The sequence below is a fragment of the Maylandia zebra genome, linkage group LG14, assembly GCF_041146795.1.
Source record: "Maylandia zebra isolate NMK-2024a linkage group LG14, Mzebra_GT3a, whole genome shotgun sequence".
In the NCBI taxonomy this organism is placed as follows: domain Eukaryota; kingdom Metazoa; phylum Chordata; class Actinopteri; order Cichliformes; family Cichlidae; genus Maylandia; species Maylandia zebra.
In genome coordinates, this window is record NC_135180.1 from 11,597,381 (window position 1) to 11,610,358 (window position 12,978).

Genomic DNA, 12,978 nt, shown 5'->3' on the forward strand with positions numbered 1-12,978 from the left:
TTAAGGATGTGCTTTTCAGTCATTCGAAAAGAGAAGCTTGGTAGTGGCAATACCCGATGTCATGAAATCCAGTTTTAGTGTGTGGATCAGCCTGTCCAGTAGGTGGCGGTATATTTAAAAGCTGGCCTCATTTCTTTGCCTTACATGGGAGTGGCTAAAAACAGAAAAACTAAGGAGTCACTACCGTTAAAACAAACTCACCACCTTTATTTACTGCTAAAGCAATTAAGTAATAATAATAATAATAATAAAAAACAAAAACAACATATCAGCTTTGTCCTGGTTTAATTAAAAATCTGAATAAAGACATGTCTGCCAGCTTTGAAAACAAAACCACAGAGACAAGTCTACTGAGAACAGTGCAAAACAACAATCCTCCCCGGGGTAAGAAACACGTCTCAAATTTTTTTTTAAAAGAAAAAGAGTCATCTAAACAGTAAAGTGCATGGTTTGAGAAACAAAAGCCCCTCTGGTTGGAGTTTTAGAAACTCTGAACAGGCAGCGAGGGTCACACTTAAAAAAAAAAAAAGGGGACACTGATATAAATGAGTGCATGAGCACCGTTCAGTCTTAGTTTGGACATTCATGACACTGTACAGACGAACCTGAACTCCAGTTCATACAAACATCCAGTGGTTTCCATGCAAATATATGCTCATCATTCATGTCTTGCATACTATACACATAACACCAGAGAACACACACAGGGGGTTACAGCTGACATTCATACACATCATGCGGTCTCTTTCACACACATAAGCGCAGCTTCAGTCGCATGTGTTCCAGTCTTGCTGATCTGAGGTTACATGGTGTTGTATAGCAGAGTGACGGCTCGCTGCTGCTTCTTCTCAGCGGAAGCTTTGCGAGAACGTCTTGACGAGTGTCCTCTCCCCGGCTGACGGGATGCAGGGACCGTGCTGTTGCTACTGCTGCTGTTCTCTGACTCCTCCCGTTCTCCTCTTTCCCCTCTGGTGGAGGGGGAGAGGCCGAGGGGTGGAGGGGATGTGTCATCACTGCACGAACCTGTTCTTTCAGAGCACGGCCTCTGAGCCAGCACTTTCTGCTTCTTCCATGTGTCGTCCGGGTGAGACTGGGGCGACGAGGGCGAGTCAGGCGAGTGCGACAGTGTTGCTCTGTTGTGCGTCCTCAGGTCCAAGCTGCTGAGGTCATGAGCCGACAGCTCCAGACAGTCCAGTTTAGCCAAGGAGGCCGATCTCTTCATGAGAGACGGGGGGGTGAGCCCCGCCTGGCGGATGCGCGCCTCTAGCTCTGTGGCTCTGTGCCACTCTGTTGGCTCCAACAAACTCCTCTGCTCCTGCTTCTCTAGGAGCTGCTGCCCCACTTTCAGAGCTGGAGGGCTCTCTTCAAAACTCACCCCTTTATAACTTTCTGGGTCTGTGTCCATGGCGTCTCTTGGCCCCTGAGGCTGCCCCAGTTCTTGTCCTCGACTGTCTGCCGTCTCGAGGGTGATGCCCTCGTGAAGAAAAGCCTGCAGCTCTCTCAGCGTCTGCTGAATCTTCTCCAGCTCCTGGCTGCCTCGGGCCAGCCTCTTCTGGGCAGCGCAGACGGGGCCGCAGCCCTCTTGCCTGACCCGAGAGCTTTCATCCGTGTCCGACTCCTGCAGCGTCACGCCATCCAGAGTCATTAGGTTCGAACAGTCCTGCAGGTTTTGGCTATGGAGCTGGCCCCGTCTGAGAGACTGGGCTGAGGTATCTTGAGATGATGCTGATAACTGCTCAGCAGAGGCCAGTGATGATGTCACTGTGTGGCTATCTGTGGATGTGTGCACACTGACAGGTATAGCACCAGAGACGTGGCTGATATCTGACTTTGGGGAACATGAAAGGTCTTGGAGGTCGCTTGTGCCTGAGAAATCGGGTCTTTTGTGTGACCCCGTGTGCTTCTCTTCATCTTTGGACGTAGCATTAGCAGAAACAGCCATGTTCTCTCCCTGAGTGATCCTTTGTTCTGCAGCATGCATGGGGGAGTGGAGCAGCACGTGTTCGGAGGATACGGACAGTATGACAGGAGGTTGTTCGCTGCTGGGCGAATGCAGCGGAGACCGCTGACATGCCACCATCTCCAGTTCCTGCTTCAGCTTCTGCTCCAGCTGCTTGGTGGCCCGCCGCACGGAGCCCGCCGGCCAGTCGCACAACAGTGTGGTGGGAGGCTGGGGGTGTGAAGGTGGAGTCGAAGAGGTGTGCGTGACTTCAGAAGACTCCCCCTCTTCCTGATGTTCCGGTCGGATGACCTGAGGACTGTGAGAGGATGGAGGGAGTGGAGAAGATGAGGAGGAGGAAGGAGTCTGAAGAGATGCGGCGGGGTGTGATATGGCTTCGATCTCAGTGACAATATGGCGGACTGATATTCCGTTGTCGTGGTGAGTGTGATGAATCCGGTCAGGACTGGTTTTGTCAGAGCTGTCATCAGACTCCTGAGAGACAAAGAGAGGATACAGACTTTATTAGCACAGCCATTGTGAGGCTTTTATTCCAAGCAATGACTTATTAGCTCAGTCCTGTTTACACTCTTTTATAATCCACATAATACTACTGACAACTCGTTATAGGAGGAGGTTTGGTCTTGATTATTCTCTCATTGTCCAGCAGGTGTCACTGTGATCAGCTCAATCTATCTGCTACCACACAGTCCTCACATTCACTCAGATTCCAGTTTACTTCCCTCTGATTAAAACTTTAAAATAAAACCGTGGATACTATTCAAAGTTCATTTAAATCTCCTAAATCAAAGGATTTGACCGAAATTTTTAAATTTTTCTCTTTACAGCTGATGATGATGACAAAGGTCACTCTGAAAAGTGGTCGTACAACTGAGATGCTATTAAAAAAAAAAAATAAATAAAAATGAACAGAAAGAAGCAGCTGAATGAAACCTTACCTGACTCATCTCATTCCTCTGCTCCTCCTCGTCTTCGCTGACCTCTGTTTCTCTGTCAGTTGACAGAGACGTCCTTTGCTGTGCCTGCTCTGAAAGCGTCCGATGTCGGCCATCTTTGGCCAGCCCCAGAAACTTCTCCCGGGCGCTGAAGAAGTCGATGCTGTCCGTGCTGTGGGTCGATGACCCGTCTGCCTCACCGCGGGTATCCAACTCGCTCGGGTTGTTGTTGTTGTCGTCGCTGGGAGGGAAAGCCGAGATCGGAGGCGAGGAAGTGGGAGTCGCAAGGCTGAGCGGAGTGTGGCTGTTGTTCGTTAAATCAGACAATGATTGGTTGATCATGTCCGAGTCAGTGGATCCCAGAGTGAGAGGAGAGACTTCCTCTGAACTGCTTCTGTCGGGTAAGATGAGGAACAGCTCCTCTGGTTTGCCCACTGAGCAGGACAGATGTGTGGGAGTGTCCCTGTGAGCGCGCTGCAGTTCAGGGGTGGGAGGTAGGATGTGGAGCGATGGTGGTGGAAGTGGAAGAGCGACGGGCACAGTGATGGCCACGCTCGCCGAGCTGCCCTGCTTTTCCTCTGGGACCACGGTGGCTGCTCGGGGTCTGGGGAGGGGAAGCAGGCGGGGGTCTGCGCAATCTGATCTGACCTCCTGAACCAGCGAGTCACACACTCCGTTGGAGAGCGCGTGAGAGTCTTCGGGCTCGGGGTAGAGCGCCTGCAGCACGGCCACACCCAGGAAGTGATGCACAGACGGGGAGGAGGTGTTGTTATTGTGAGAGTCAGCGCGGTTCAAGGAGGGAGATGAAGGCTTCGAGTCCAGGCGATCTGATAGGTCGCTGTCACTGTGGGAACGCCATAGCTTATTATGCCTCTGTTTGCTGAAGAACAAGAGGGAGAGAAGAGTTCGTTAGCTCCAAATTCCTTCTAAGGAACTGTACATGTTTCTGCATGAGAGCACACCTTGCCAGCAGAATTCCCTGATACTCCTCCAGCTGCTTCATGAAGGAAGGGTTCGGCTTGGTGACGGCCCGTCTTTCCTTCACATAGTCAAAGGCGGTGTCCAGGTTCCAGCCATACTCCTTCATAGCGTAGGCTATCACTGTGGAAGCAGAGCGGCTCACGCCCATCTTACAGTGAACCAGACACTTGGCACCGGCTTTCCTAAAGTGGGAAGGGAAAGAGGCAGGGTTGAAGCACATGAACTAGTGAGAAAGAGGAGCTTAAACTGTGTGTGTGTGTGTGTGTGTGTGTGTGTGTGTGTGTGTGTGTGTGTGTGTGTGTGTGTGTGTGTGTGTGTGTGTGTGTGTAGAAGCCTACTTGGCTTTGGTGATGAACTTGTACGTGTCGTTCCAGTACTCCAACAGGTTGGTGGCCTCCTCGTCGTACACTCTGATGTTGTGGTATTCAAACATTCCTGGAAAAAAGTTGTCGATTTCCCGGGTCACATTCAGGATGTAGCGCACTCTGGAGGAGAGACGGGAGGAGGCGTGTCAGTGTGATCTCATGGATGTGACGATGATAAACGAGCTACTCGTTTCAATCGACTTTAACGAGAAAATTTATTTAATACATCAATTTTAATCTTAGCTTAAGTGACTGATCTCTTACCCACTGTTCTGCAGCTCCTCCAGGTTAGAAGCGTTCCACTCTGAACCCTATAAACAACACAGGTCCAGTCATTAACAGCACGCGCTAAGTTTTTATTTACAATTAGAAAGACAAAACAAGGTTAGATGCAGCTTTTTACTGAACCTCAAGTCTGACATGACAAACCTTCACAGGCTAATGGAATCAAAGCCCAATTGTCTCACCAGGAAGACGTGATCAAATATTTCCGTGGGGCTGTCCATCTGTCCCAGGATCACAATCATCTCATTGTCTATGAACTCTTTAAACTCCCTCAGGTTGCACACCATCTGGATCTCCAGCTCTGTTCGGATCTGTGAAAGTTCAGGCAAACAATAAATGGTCTGATGACAGCTGATAACAGCAGCAGGGAAACGCAGAAAATCAGGGCATAAGTACATCTTTACAAGTAATAAAACCACAGACTGTACATAAAAGATGACTGCAGCCTCTGCGTCTGAAAAGTGAAGCCAGTGGCGTAAACATGCATTCTTTCTCACGACCATCGTGAGGAGACATCTGGGCTGCAAAAGGAAGTCTGAATCAAGCTTTTCAGAAAATGACCCTGTCGCTCTTGATTTATGACCTCTGTAAACACTTTAGTGATGAGTGTATAGCCCCAGTGTCTAGTTTCAATTCTAATTTAAATTTAAGTTACTTTGCACAGAAAGGCCCCTCTCCTGAAACCAGTTTCCAGTTTGGATTTGGGAGACAGACACCATCTCTACTTTTAAGATTAGGCTTAAAACGTTCCTTTTTGCTAAAGCAATTGGTTACAGTATGTCCTTTTATCCTGTCTTTCTCCCCTCACTCGCCATCCGGTCGCAGCAGATGGCCCCGCCCCTCCCCGAGCCTGGTTCTGCCAGAAGTTTCTTCCTGTTAAAAGGGAGTTTTTTCTTCCCACTGTTGCCAAAGTGCTTGCTCATTGGGGGTCATATGATTGTTAGTTTTTCTCTGTATGTATTACTGTAGGGTCCACCTTAAAATATAAAGAGCCTTGAGGCGACTGTTGTTGTGATTGGTTGCTATATAAATAAAACTTAATTAAATTGAAAACGGACAAATGACACATGACTGAGGACGCCAATGTTTACGTTGTGTAGACAGCTGGTTTGAAAGAGGAGAGAAGGAGGCCATCTACACAAGGCCATCTGTTCACTTCACAAGCCATGAGAGATGTCATGGTGACTATATCCACCTTTAATGTGCAGTCTATAGTTAACACCTACATCTAAGCACCAAATGTAAATTTCACTGTCCCCTCACCTCCTTTGAGGTGACGTTCTCCAGGTCCTTCTGCATCATTATCTCTCTGAGGCGCGTCTTGATCAGCCGTTCTGTGCGCTCCCTTTCTGTGGGCCTGCACATAAAACACACAAAGACCTCCATTTAAAAACAACTTTAACACTTGGCCAAAGTAAAAAAAATAAATAAATAAAAAAATTCACTTTGAAGAGAGCCACCTTCACAGCTGCATTACATTCATGTTCACTTTTACGCAAGTCTCAATGACATTACTTCCACCAGAGAACTACGGCTTTGTTTTGTGCTCCCGTTTGAGTTTGTGCTCTCAGATTTTCTGTTCCCCTCTCCAGTTTCTCAGAATTAGACAAAGTCCCCTTGTAGGATCTGCTTCTTGTTGTGCCGCGCTGTGTTCCTAAGTGTTCTGGCTGGGGGCCTTTCCGACGTCACACCGACGATACCAACAAGTGGCCTAATTGCCTCTCTGGAGAGAAGAGCTCAGTTTGTCTGTGAACGACTTCTTCTAACATTTTTTCTTTTGTTTTTTGCTTCAAACTGATTCCGGACATCAGCACACAGCAGTGTGGGTCAGCAGCTACAAAAAGGGGAAGTACAGTGACCACAGGTGTGTGACACTGCACAGATGAAAGCATCATCTGTGTTGGAAATGAGGTAGGAGGGGGGCTTGTTTAGCTCAACCCTGAACATTTCCCTGACCTCATGAGAACGAGTTGAGTGGAACGAGGGTTGAGTGAGAAAACAACAACAACAACAAAAACTGACACGGGTTATTTACTGACATGCAGTAACACTTTTACCTCACAACAAGCCTCCACTTGTCTGCAGACGGCCTGAGGGAGGGAAGCCTAGTCAGGCAAAAACACAGACTACACGAGGGCAAATGACGACATAAGGACCGGAGCTAATGAGTAAATGAATAATGGAAATTTTACGCAGCTTCCCTGAATTGCTTGCAGGTAGATAAGATTATTTTTAGTGTTGGGGCGGGGGAAAGCCATGTCAACAAACACTGACATGTCACGAGGCTTTAGCAGCCTCCCTGTCCGGGAAAACCAACAGGAACTTTCTGTGTTTGGCTGTAAGGGGCAGAGCCAAATCATTCCGAGAGAGACTGTGCGTGTCTGTGTGTGCGAAGTGCTTAAACGTATGGTTTGAAGTGGCTTTTTTTCTGCCCGAACTGTTCCTCATTATTTCCTCAAGTAGCCCCCGTCTTTGTGCTCACCACCTGCTCCTGTCTGTTTTTCTGCGACTCTACTTACCTATGAGTTTATCTGGACTCTACTTTTCCATAAGTAAATCAAGACAGCTAAAGCCTTGGCTATTTTAGACTCCAGAAGACCCCCAAAGAGAGAGTGTGTGTGTGTGTGTGCGTGAGGGGAGAGAGGCAGACAGTCTAAATAGGTAGCAGAGCATGTGACGAAGGAGCAGGGAGGGGAATTTCCCTGGTATCAGTGAAGACAAATCTATTGAAGTCACTGCTTGTATTTTATTATGTTTCCATGTAAATATGTTGATAAGGCAGCGTTATTCATCATGTTGTGAACACGTTAATGATTAGGCACCTTTGTAAACATCAGCGCTTCAGGCTTTTGTTTTGGTCTGTTGTTTTTGCCTCTCCTGGAAGGTTAGAGAGGGCACGTGGCCTCATTCCAGAGTCCATGGATCTGCAGACTGCAATATTTTAGTTTGGGGATGTAGCAACACTTGTTATGCTTGTTAGGCAATGCTGTTAGGAAGATGCGACTGCAACATATTTTTTACTTTTCACAGAAACAGCCACGGTGAAGGTGAATTTGTGATGAAACTGTGTACGACTGTGTGAGCAGTTACTGCTGTGAATTTCTGGGGAGCAGCGTGTTTACCCTCTAGTCTATGTCATGTGCATGTGTGCACATCAGGCGCAGGGTTTATGCCACACAATTCTCAAAGTGGTTTGCAGTGCTTCTCTGAAAAACCCTTTCCTTAATGTGGCCATCCTAATCTACTCACAGGTCTGTGAAGAGGACGGGTGAATTGGCACGGTGCGATTCGACATCCTGCATGGCGTTCCATTCGTTGATACACAACTGGCTGGATGAGACTCTGCTCTGGTAGTAGCTGACCCAGGTCAGGAACAGGCTGCCTGGGTAGTAGTTGTGGCAGCGAGCCACCTCGCAAGCTTTGTGGAGCGACTGGAGGGCTGACCTGAGGGCAGACAGTTGAAAGCAAGGAGATTTTTCACATGAGCAAATGTCACTGGGAGGAATGAAAAGTGCAGAAAGGAATTTGGACTTATAAAGAGTAAAAGTTATGTGAGAGTGAAAATAAAAAGGATGGATGTGTGAAGAATGAATAAAAACATGTGAGAACTAAACAACAGGGCATAGGTTGAAGCTATAAAGAGGCATAACACGATCATACTCAAAGGAGGAAGTCAGTCGGGGACAACAAAATAAAGATATGAAGAGGCGGTTCTGACACGTGAGAGGGATTGAAAGCAAAAACATGATAAGACAACAAATGAAAAGATAAGAAAAAGTGAGGAAAAAACAGTCTGGAGGTCAAAGTTAAGGGTGGAGCACAATGGACACATTGTTTGCAGGCCAACAGCTTCACACGGCTGTCATTCTGGTGGAATAAATAAAGGTTGCTCACCACATGGCCTGGACAGACACTGGTTTGAAGACGTGAACCCTGTTGACTGTCGACACACTAAAGCCACTGTGGAGATGCAAAGAGACAGGTTAGAAAACAAAAAGCTCACAAACAAGTAAACAAAGTCATCAGAGCAGTCGGGCAGCTGCCCCAGGGAGCAGTAAGAGGAAGCAGGGAGTAGGTGTGGCGTCTTACCCATCTCCATCCAAGTGGATCATAGTGTCGCTCCAGAGAGGGAGAACCAGACCCACCGTGCAGCAGCTGCCAGAGAAGATCGACAAGGTAAAGACAGTGAAACAAGATGCACTGGTTTGCTTACTTTATCCTTTAGCTGAAAAAACTTTCACTGATTTATTGAATTTCTCTGACTGTGTCAACTACACCACAGTTACAGTATGAGGACGATCCAATTCAAGAAGAAAAAAGAAATCTGCATAGCAAAAACATAAATTCTTGAGTTATTATAAAACTACAATAAGACAGAGAAGGTGTACCTATCAGAGGAGACAAAGTCCATGCCGAGCACGATGCTCTCCTCTGTGTCCTGTCTACCATTGGTGGAAACCACCACCATGTAGCGGGTTACCTGAGGGCAGGCGCTCTCCAGACGCACAGCCTGCAAGAAAAGTGTAGAATCACCTGTGTAATGTCTTTGACTCTTTACAGCCCTGGAAATCAACCCTTTATCATTCAAGGGCCTATAGATACTTTATACCACAAGACTGGCATTTAAAACTCTGGATAGTGAATATGAGATATGCAGGGACAACCTAAGGTGGTTTTAACCAGTCCTTTTTTTAAAAAATCCCTCTCTCATAAGCCCTTTTCATTAAACATGCAGCAGGGACATCAGGGGAAAGGCGAGCACACTTATAGTACACTTAGAGTTCTGCAAGGTTCATGTGAGGGTGTTGTTGTTGGCACAGCTGGAAGAGCTGAGACTTCCTTTGCCTCATAACTGTTTATGTTTTCAAAAGTCAATCCATGTTTCAGTTCTTAAGACCTTAATCAGATGCTCTGGAATATGCTCTCTGATCACAGGACCACACACAACTGACCTTTGTAATTATATTTATTTATGTGTGCTTGTTACTAACCAGTCTGATTGTGTCTTCTGGGCGCAGCACAGTGAACATGGTCTGAAGATGCTTCTGGAGGTCACCTGGACAAAAACATTTTCAAAGTATGAGACGACATCAGATAGAAAGTGTCATTTCCCGTGTGGATCCGTTTTGTCTGTGACTTATTAATATGTTTTTGGGGTTTTTTTTTCCTATCCAGCAAACAAGCTCACCACTGCTGAGCTTATCTGCTCTGTTGTGAAACAGCTTGACAGAAATTAACGCCAGCCGTGACCCATGATGCTGTAGAGGAATGTCCATTTGAAGACATACTGTGCTCTTTAATCTCAAGTTTTTCCACAGAGTTCATTTGTGAGGTTTGGGGTGAAAAAGGGAGTAAGAGGAAGTTTTGGGAGATGGTGCAGCTGCTGTTTGTGTGGGCGCTGTAAGTATGAGGGTTTACCTGTGTGTTTGTTCCTGCGTTGGCTGATTCGAGGTGCGGAGTTCTGCGTGGGACTGTTACCCCTGGGAAGGAAGAGGGCTGCACCTTTAACTGTGAGGAAGCTCTCACTGATACTGGAAGAGAAGAGAAAATGAAGCATGAATAGAAGCCTAAAAAGCAAACTTATCTAATCATAACTGGTATTTTTTTGCGTAACTTAATTTGAAATCGCTTCCTTCCACATGCCGACCCCGGATGCCCATAACAGGCACAAGACGGGGACACGGACTAGTAGAGCGTTGTCGTGCCCTTGTGTCGCCGTCACAATGCCCCATTCAGCTCGCCTCTGGTCTGCAGGCTCCCCAGATCAGAGCTCACAGACCGATGCGAACAAAACAACATCCAAGCCCCGATGTGAACTCAGAACACAATGTTCTCTGGTCCTCCACACAGCTGGATTACACACACAAGACTTACTCACACTAACAGCTGCCAGGAGGGAGGGATAGGGGGAACTGAGGGGGACCGGGGGTCCGAGAGGGAAGATGGAACGAGTCCCCCTCCTACACAATGTTTTAGCTGCGATAAGAGTTGGCCAGCGCACAATACTTCAATCCAAAGCAGGCCTAGTTAAACGGGCTTTTTGCTCCCTTTGAGACACTTAATCTTATTAACTGTGACTGAGGTCACTGCATTGAGGAGGAAGATGCATTATAAACTGAGGCCAATGTTTTAACTGGATACCAGTTGTCGTGCTTGCATGTATGATTGACCAGGTGTATGTTTAGTGTACGGAGGTACACTAACCTCACAAGATAGCTAGAAAACAAGTTAAAACATCTACTCCTGCAGCAGCTAATGATAACCATGCGATCATTAAAGCATAACTTTAATGATGCTAAGCGAGAAGTCTACCACTTGGCCAGCCGGGCGCTCGGCTGCTAGTGTTTCATGAGTGGATACAGAGAGAAAGAAAAGAAAAAAGAAAAGTACTGCTGCTATGAAAATTATGCTCTTAACAAATATAATTAATATATAATTAAGTAACTCTTCCAGCCCAAGGAGAAATGCATCATTATAACAAAAACACATCGGCTGTATTCACTTTGCAGGTTTTGCCAAAAATGACACCACAAGTCAAGCTGGCAAGAATGCAGCCGGTGTAGAAACAGATGTGCGTGCAGCCACAATGATCCTAATCAGCAAAACGTGAGTCTTAAAAGTTAAACACATTCTTAAGGAAGATCCTTTTCTGACTTTTTTTAAAAGATGCAGTAAATAAACATCAGTTCAAAAAAGAAATAGAAAAAAAACAAAAACAAAACCACTGCAGATACAAATAGTTAGTAGAGGAAACACTCTTCCAAGCAGTCGTCCAACCTGTTCTGCTCAAAACAAGGGCGGCTTTTAGCTGGCAGCTAAAACAAGGAACTGACGCGATAAAGATCACTGGGATTAATGAATGTGAGGTGATGACATCAAATCTCTGAGGTCAAACAATCAGGTATTTGACTGATATGTTTATTTTGATGCTACCCTAGTGTGCCGCGAGCATATTTTAGCTTTAGCAGCAGGCTTACACTCAATGAACCCAACTTGGAGTTCATCAAGTTCTACAGTTTCACACTCAAAACAGCAAAAAAAGTCCAGTGCTGTCTGTCATTTAGTCTTCCTGTCATCCCCCCTCTTGTCTGTAACTTCATCTCTCTATCCTCCCCGCCATCCAACTGACCTTCCTGAGTTTTGCTGAGACCATAGATATGGAGAATCAGGAGACAACGCAGAGGAAAAAAACAAAAAAAGACTGACTTGTGCTGGGCTCATTTCCCATAACCCGCCCACCCTTGAACCAGCTGTTTCCTCTTACTCCCCCCCCCCCTCTTTTTTTCTGTTTTCTGCATTTCACACAACTTTGTCCTACTTTTAAGTTTCTGTCATTCTCCTCAGTTCCTGCTGCATCATGCCCCACTTACACTTGTGAGTTTCCTATGTGCTGTACTTGGAAATGACTGTGTACAGCAGCGCTACTGTACAATGTCATGTAATGCAACACTGCTACTCTTCCCGAGAACCTGGTGTGGAGGGTCACGCGCGTGCGAGCAAACGCGCACTTGTATTCCTGCGCACAGACACACAGAGAGAGTAATGTAAGCCCCATGCTTTGAAAGGTGGGGGGCTGTGAATGACTCTCATATACAGCTTCTAAAAATACAGTAGTCCTTTAAAAGTCTCAGCAGTCGATGAACTGTACATAGAAGCTTCTCTTTGACGCTGCAGAGGGTTCACACTGAAGCTTGCGTGTGCTGCTGTAATACTGTACTCAGGCTAGTGCTGGATGAATACAAACGAGTAAAGCCAGTTAGAAGCACAGAATATCATCACCCAGAGGAATCTCACCAGGGTTGCATCGAATGATCAAGAGATTGATTATTTTGTTTAAAAAGAAGAGTTTTTGGAAATAAACAAATAAATAAATAATGAGCATTCACCAGTTCAAGCTTCTCTAATTTGACATTTTACTAAACAAGATTAATGTCCTTGAGCTGTGAACAGTTTTATCTGGACATTTTTCTTGATTTCTGATATTTTATAGACAAAATTTTCAATTCATTAATTAATAGGGCACACTATAGAGTCATTAGGGACATAATTCTTAATTTCTGCACCATCACACACATCTGCTTTGAATCTAATGGGTAAATCTTTGAATCACTTCAAGCCTCTCATTAAATTAGAATGGTCAACTCATGTTATGCAGCTGCCTTTAAGCCGAACTCATTTTAAATGATAAATTAGTAATGTGATATGGCACCGTCAGACCGATAACACTGCAGTCTGTAGGAGTGTATGAGAGAAAGATAAGAAATTGCCAAGACAGCTGAAAATATGCACTTTCAGGCTGATTTAAAGGCCAGCGCTCTACAAACATGAGGACACAGCAAAGGGGGAAATGGAAAGAGGGCAACGAGTTCAGTTAAATTGGGCTCCACAGAGCCAAGTGGACTGTGAAAGATGGGAGGTAAAGAAAGAAGACCCGGTCAGAACGTGTAGCTGA

At 46.1% G+C, this 12,978-nt stretch overlaps 1 protein-coding gene across 3 annotated transcripts in view; it reads right to left on the minus strand.

Moving 5' to 3' along the window:
* Positions 1–268: 268 nt before the first annotated feature.
* ssh2a (slingshot protein phosphatase 2a) overlaps positions 269–12,978 on the minus strand; it is a 31,447-nt gene continuing 18,737 nt past the window's right edge. For all 3 annotated transcript variants that reach the window (XM_004567006.5, XM_004567007.6, XM_004567005.6), the window contains 13 exons: positions 9,945–10,057; positions 9,518–9,582; positions 8,915–9,036; positions 8,616–8,681; positions 8,421–8,486; positions 7,776–7,970; positions 5,790–5,883; positions 4,709–4,837; positions 4,506–4,552; positions 4,215–4,361; positions 3,858–4,058; positions 2,899–3,775; positions 269–2,434 (listed from right to left, as the gene is read on the minus strand). In XM_004567006.5, coding sequence (XP_004567063.3) covers positions 803–2,434; positions 2,899–3,775; positions 3,858–4,058; positions 4,215–4,361; positions 4,506–4,552; positions 4,709–4,837; positions 5,790–5,883; positions 7,776–7,970; positions 8,421–8,486; positions 8,616–8,681; positions 8,915–9,036; positions 9,518–9,582; positions 9,945–10,057 — 3,754 coding nt within the window. In that variant the 3' untranslated portion in view covers positions 269–802. The remainder of the gene's footprint in view (positions 2,435–2,898; positions 3,776–3,857; positions 4,059–4,214; positions 4,362–4,505; positions 4,553–4,708; positions 4,838–5,789; positions 5,884–7,775; positions 7,971–8,420; positions 8,487–8,615; positions 8,682–8,914; positions 9,037–9,517; positions 9,583–9,944; positions 10,058–12,978) is intronic.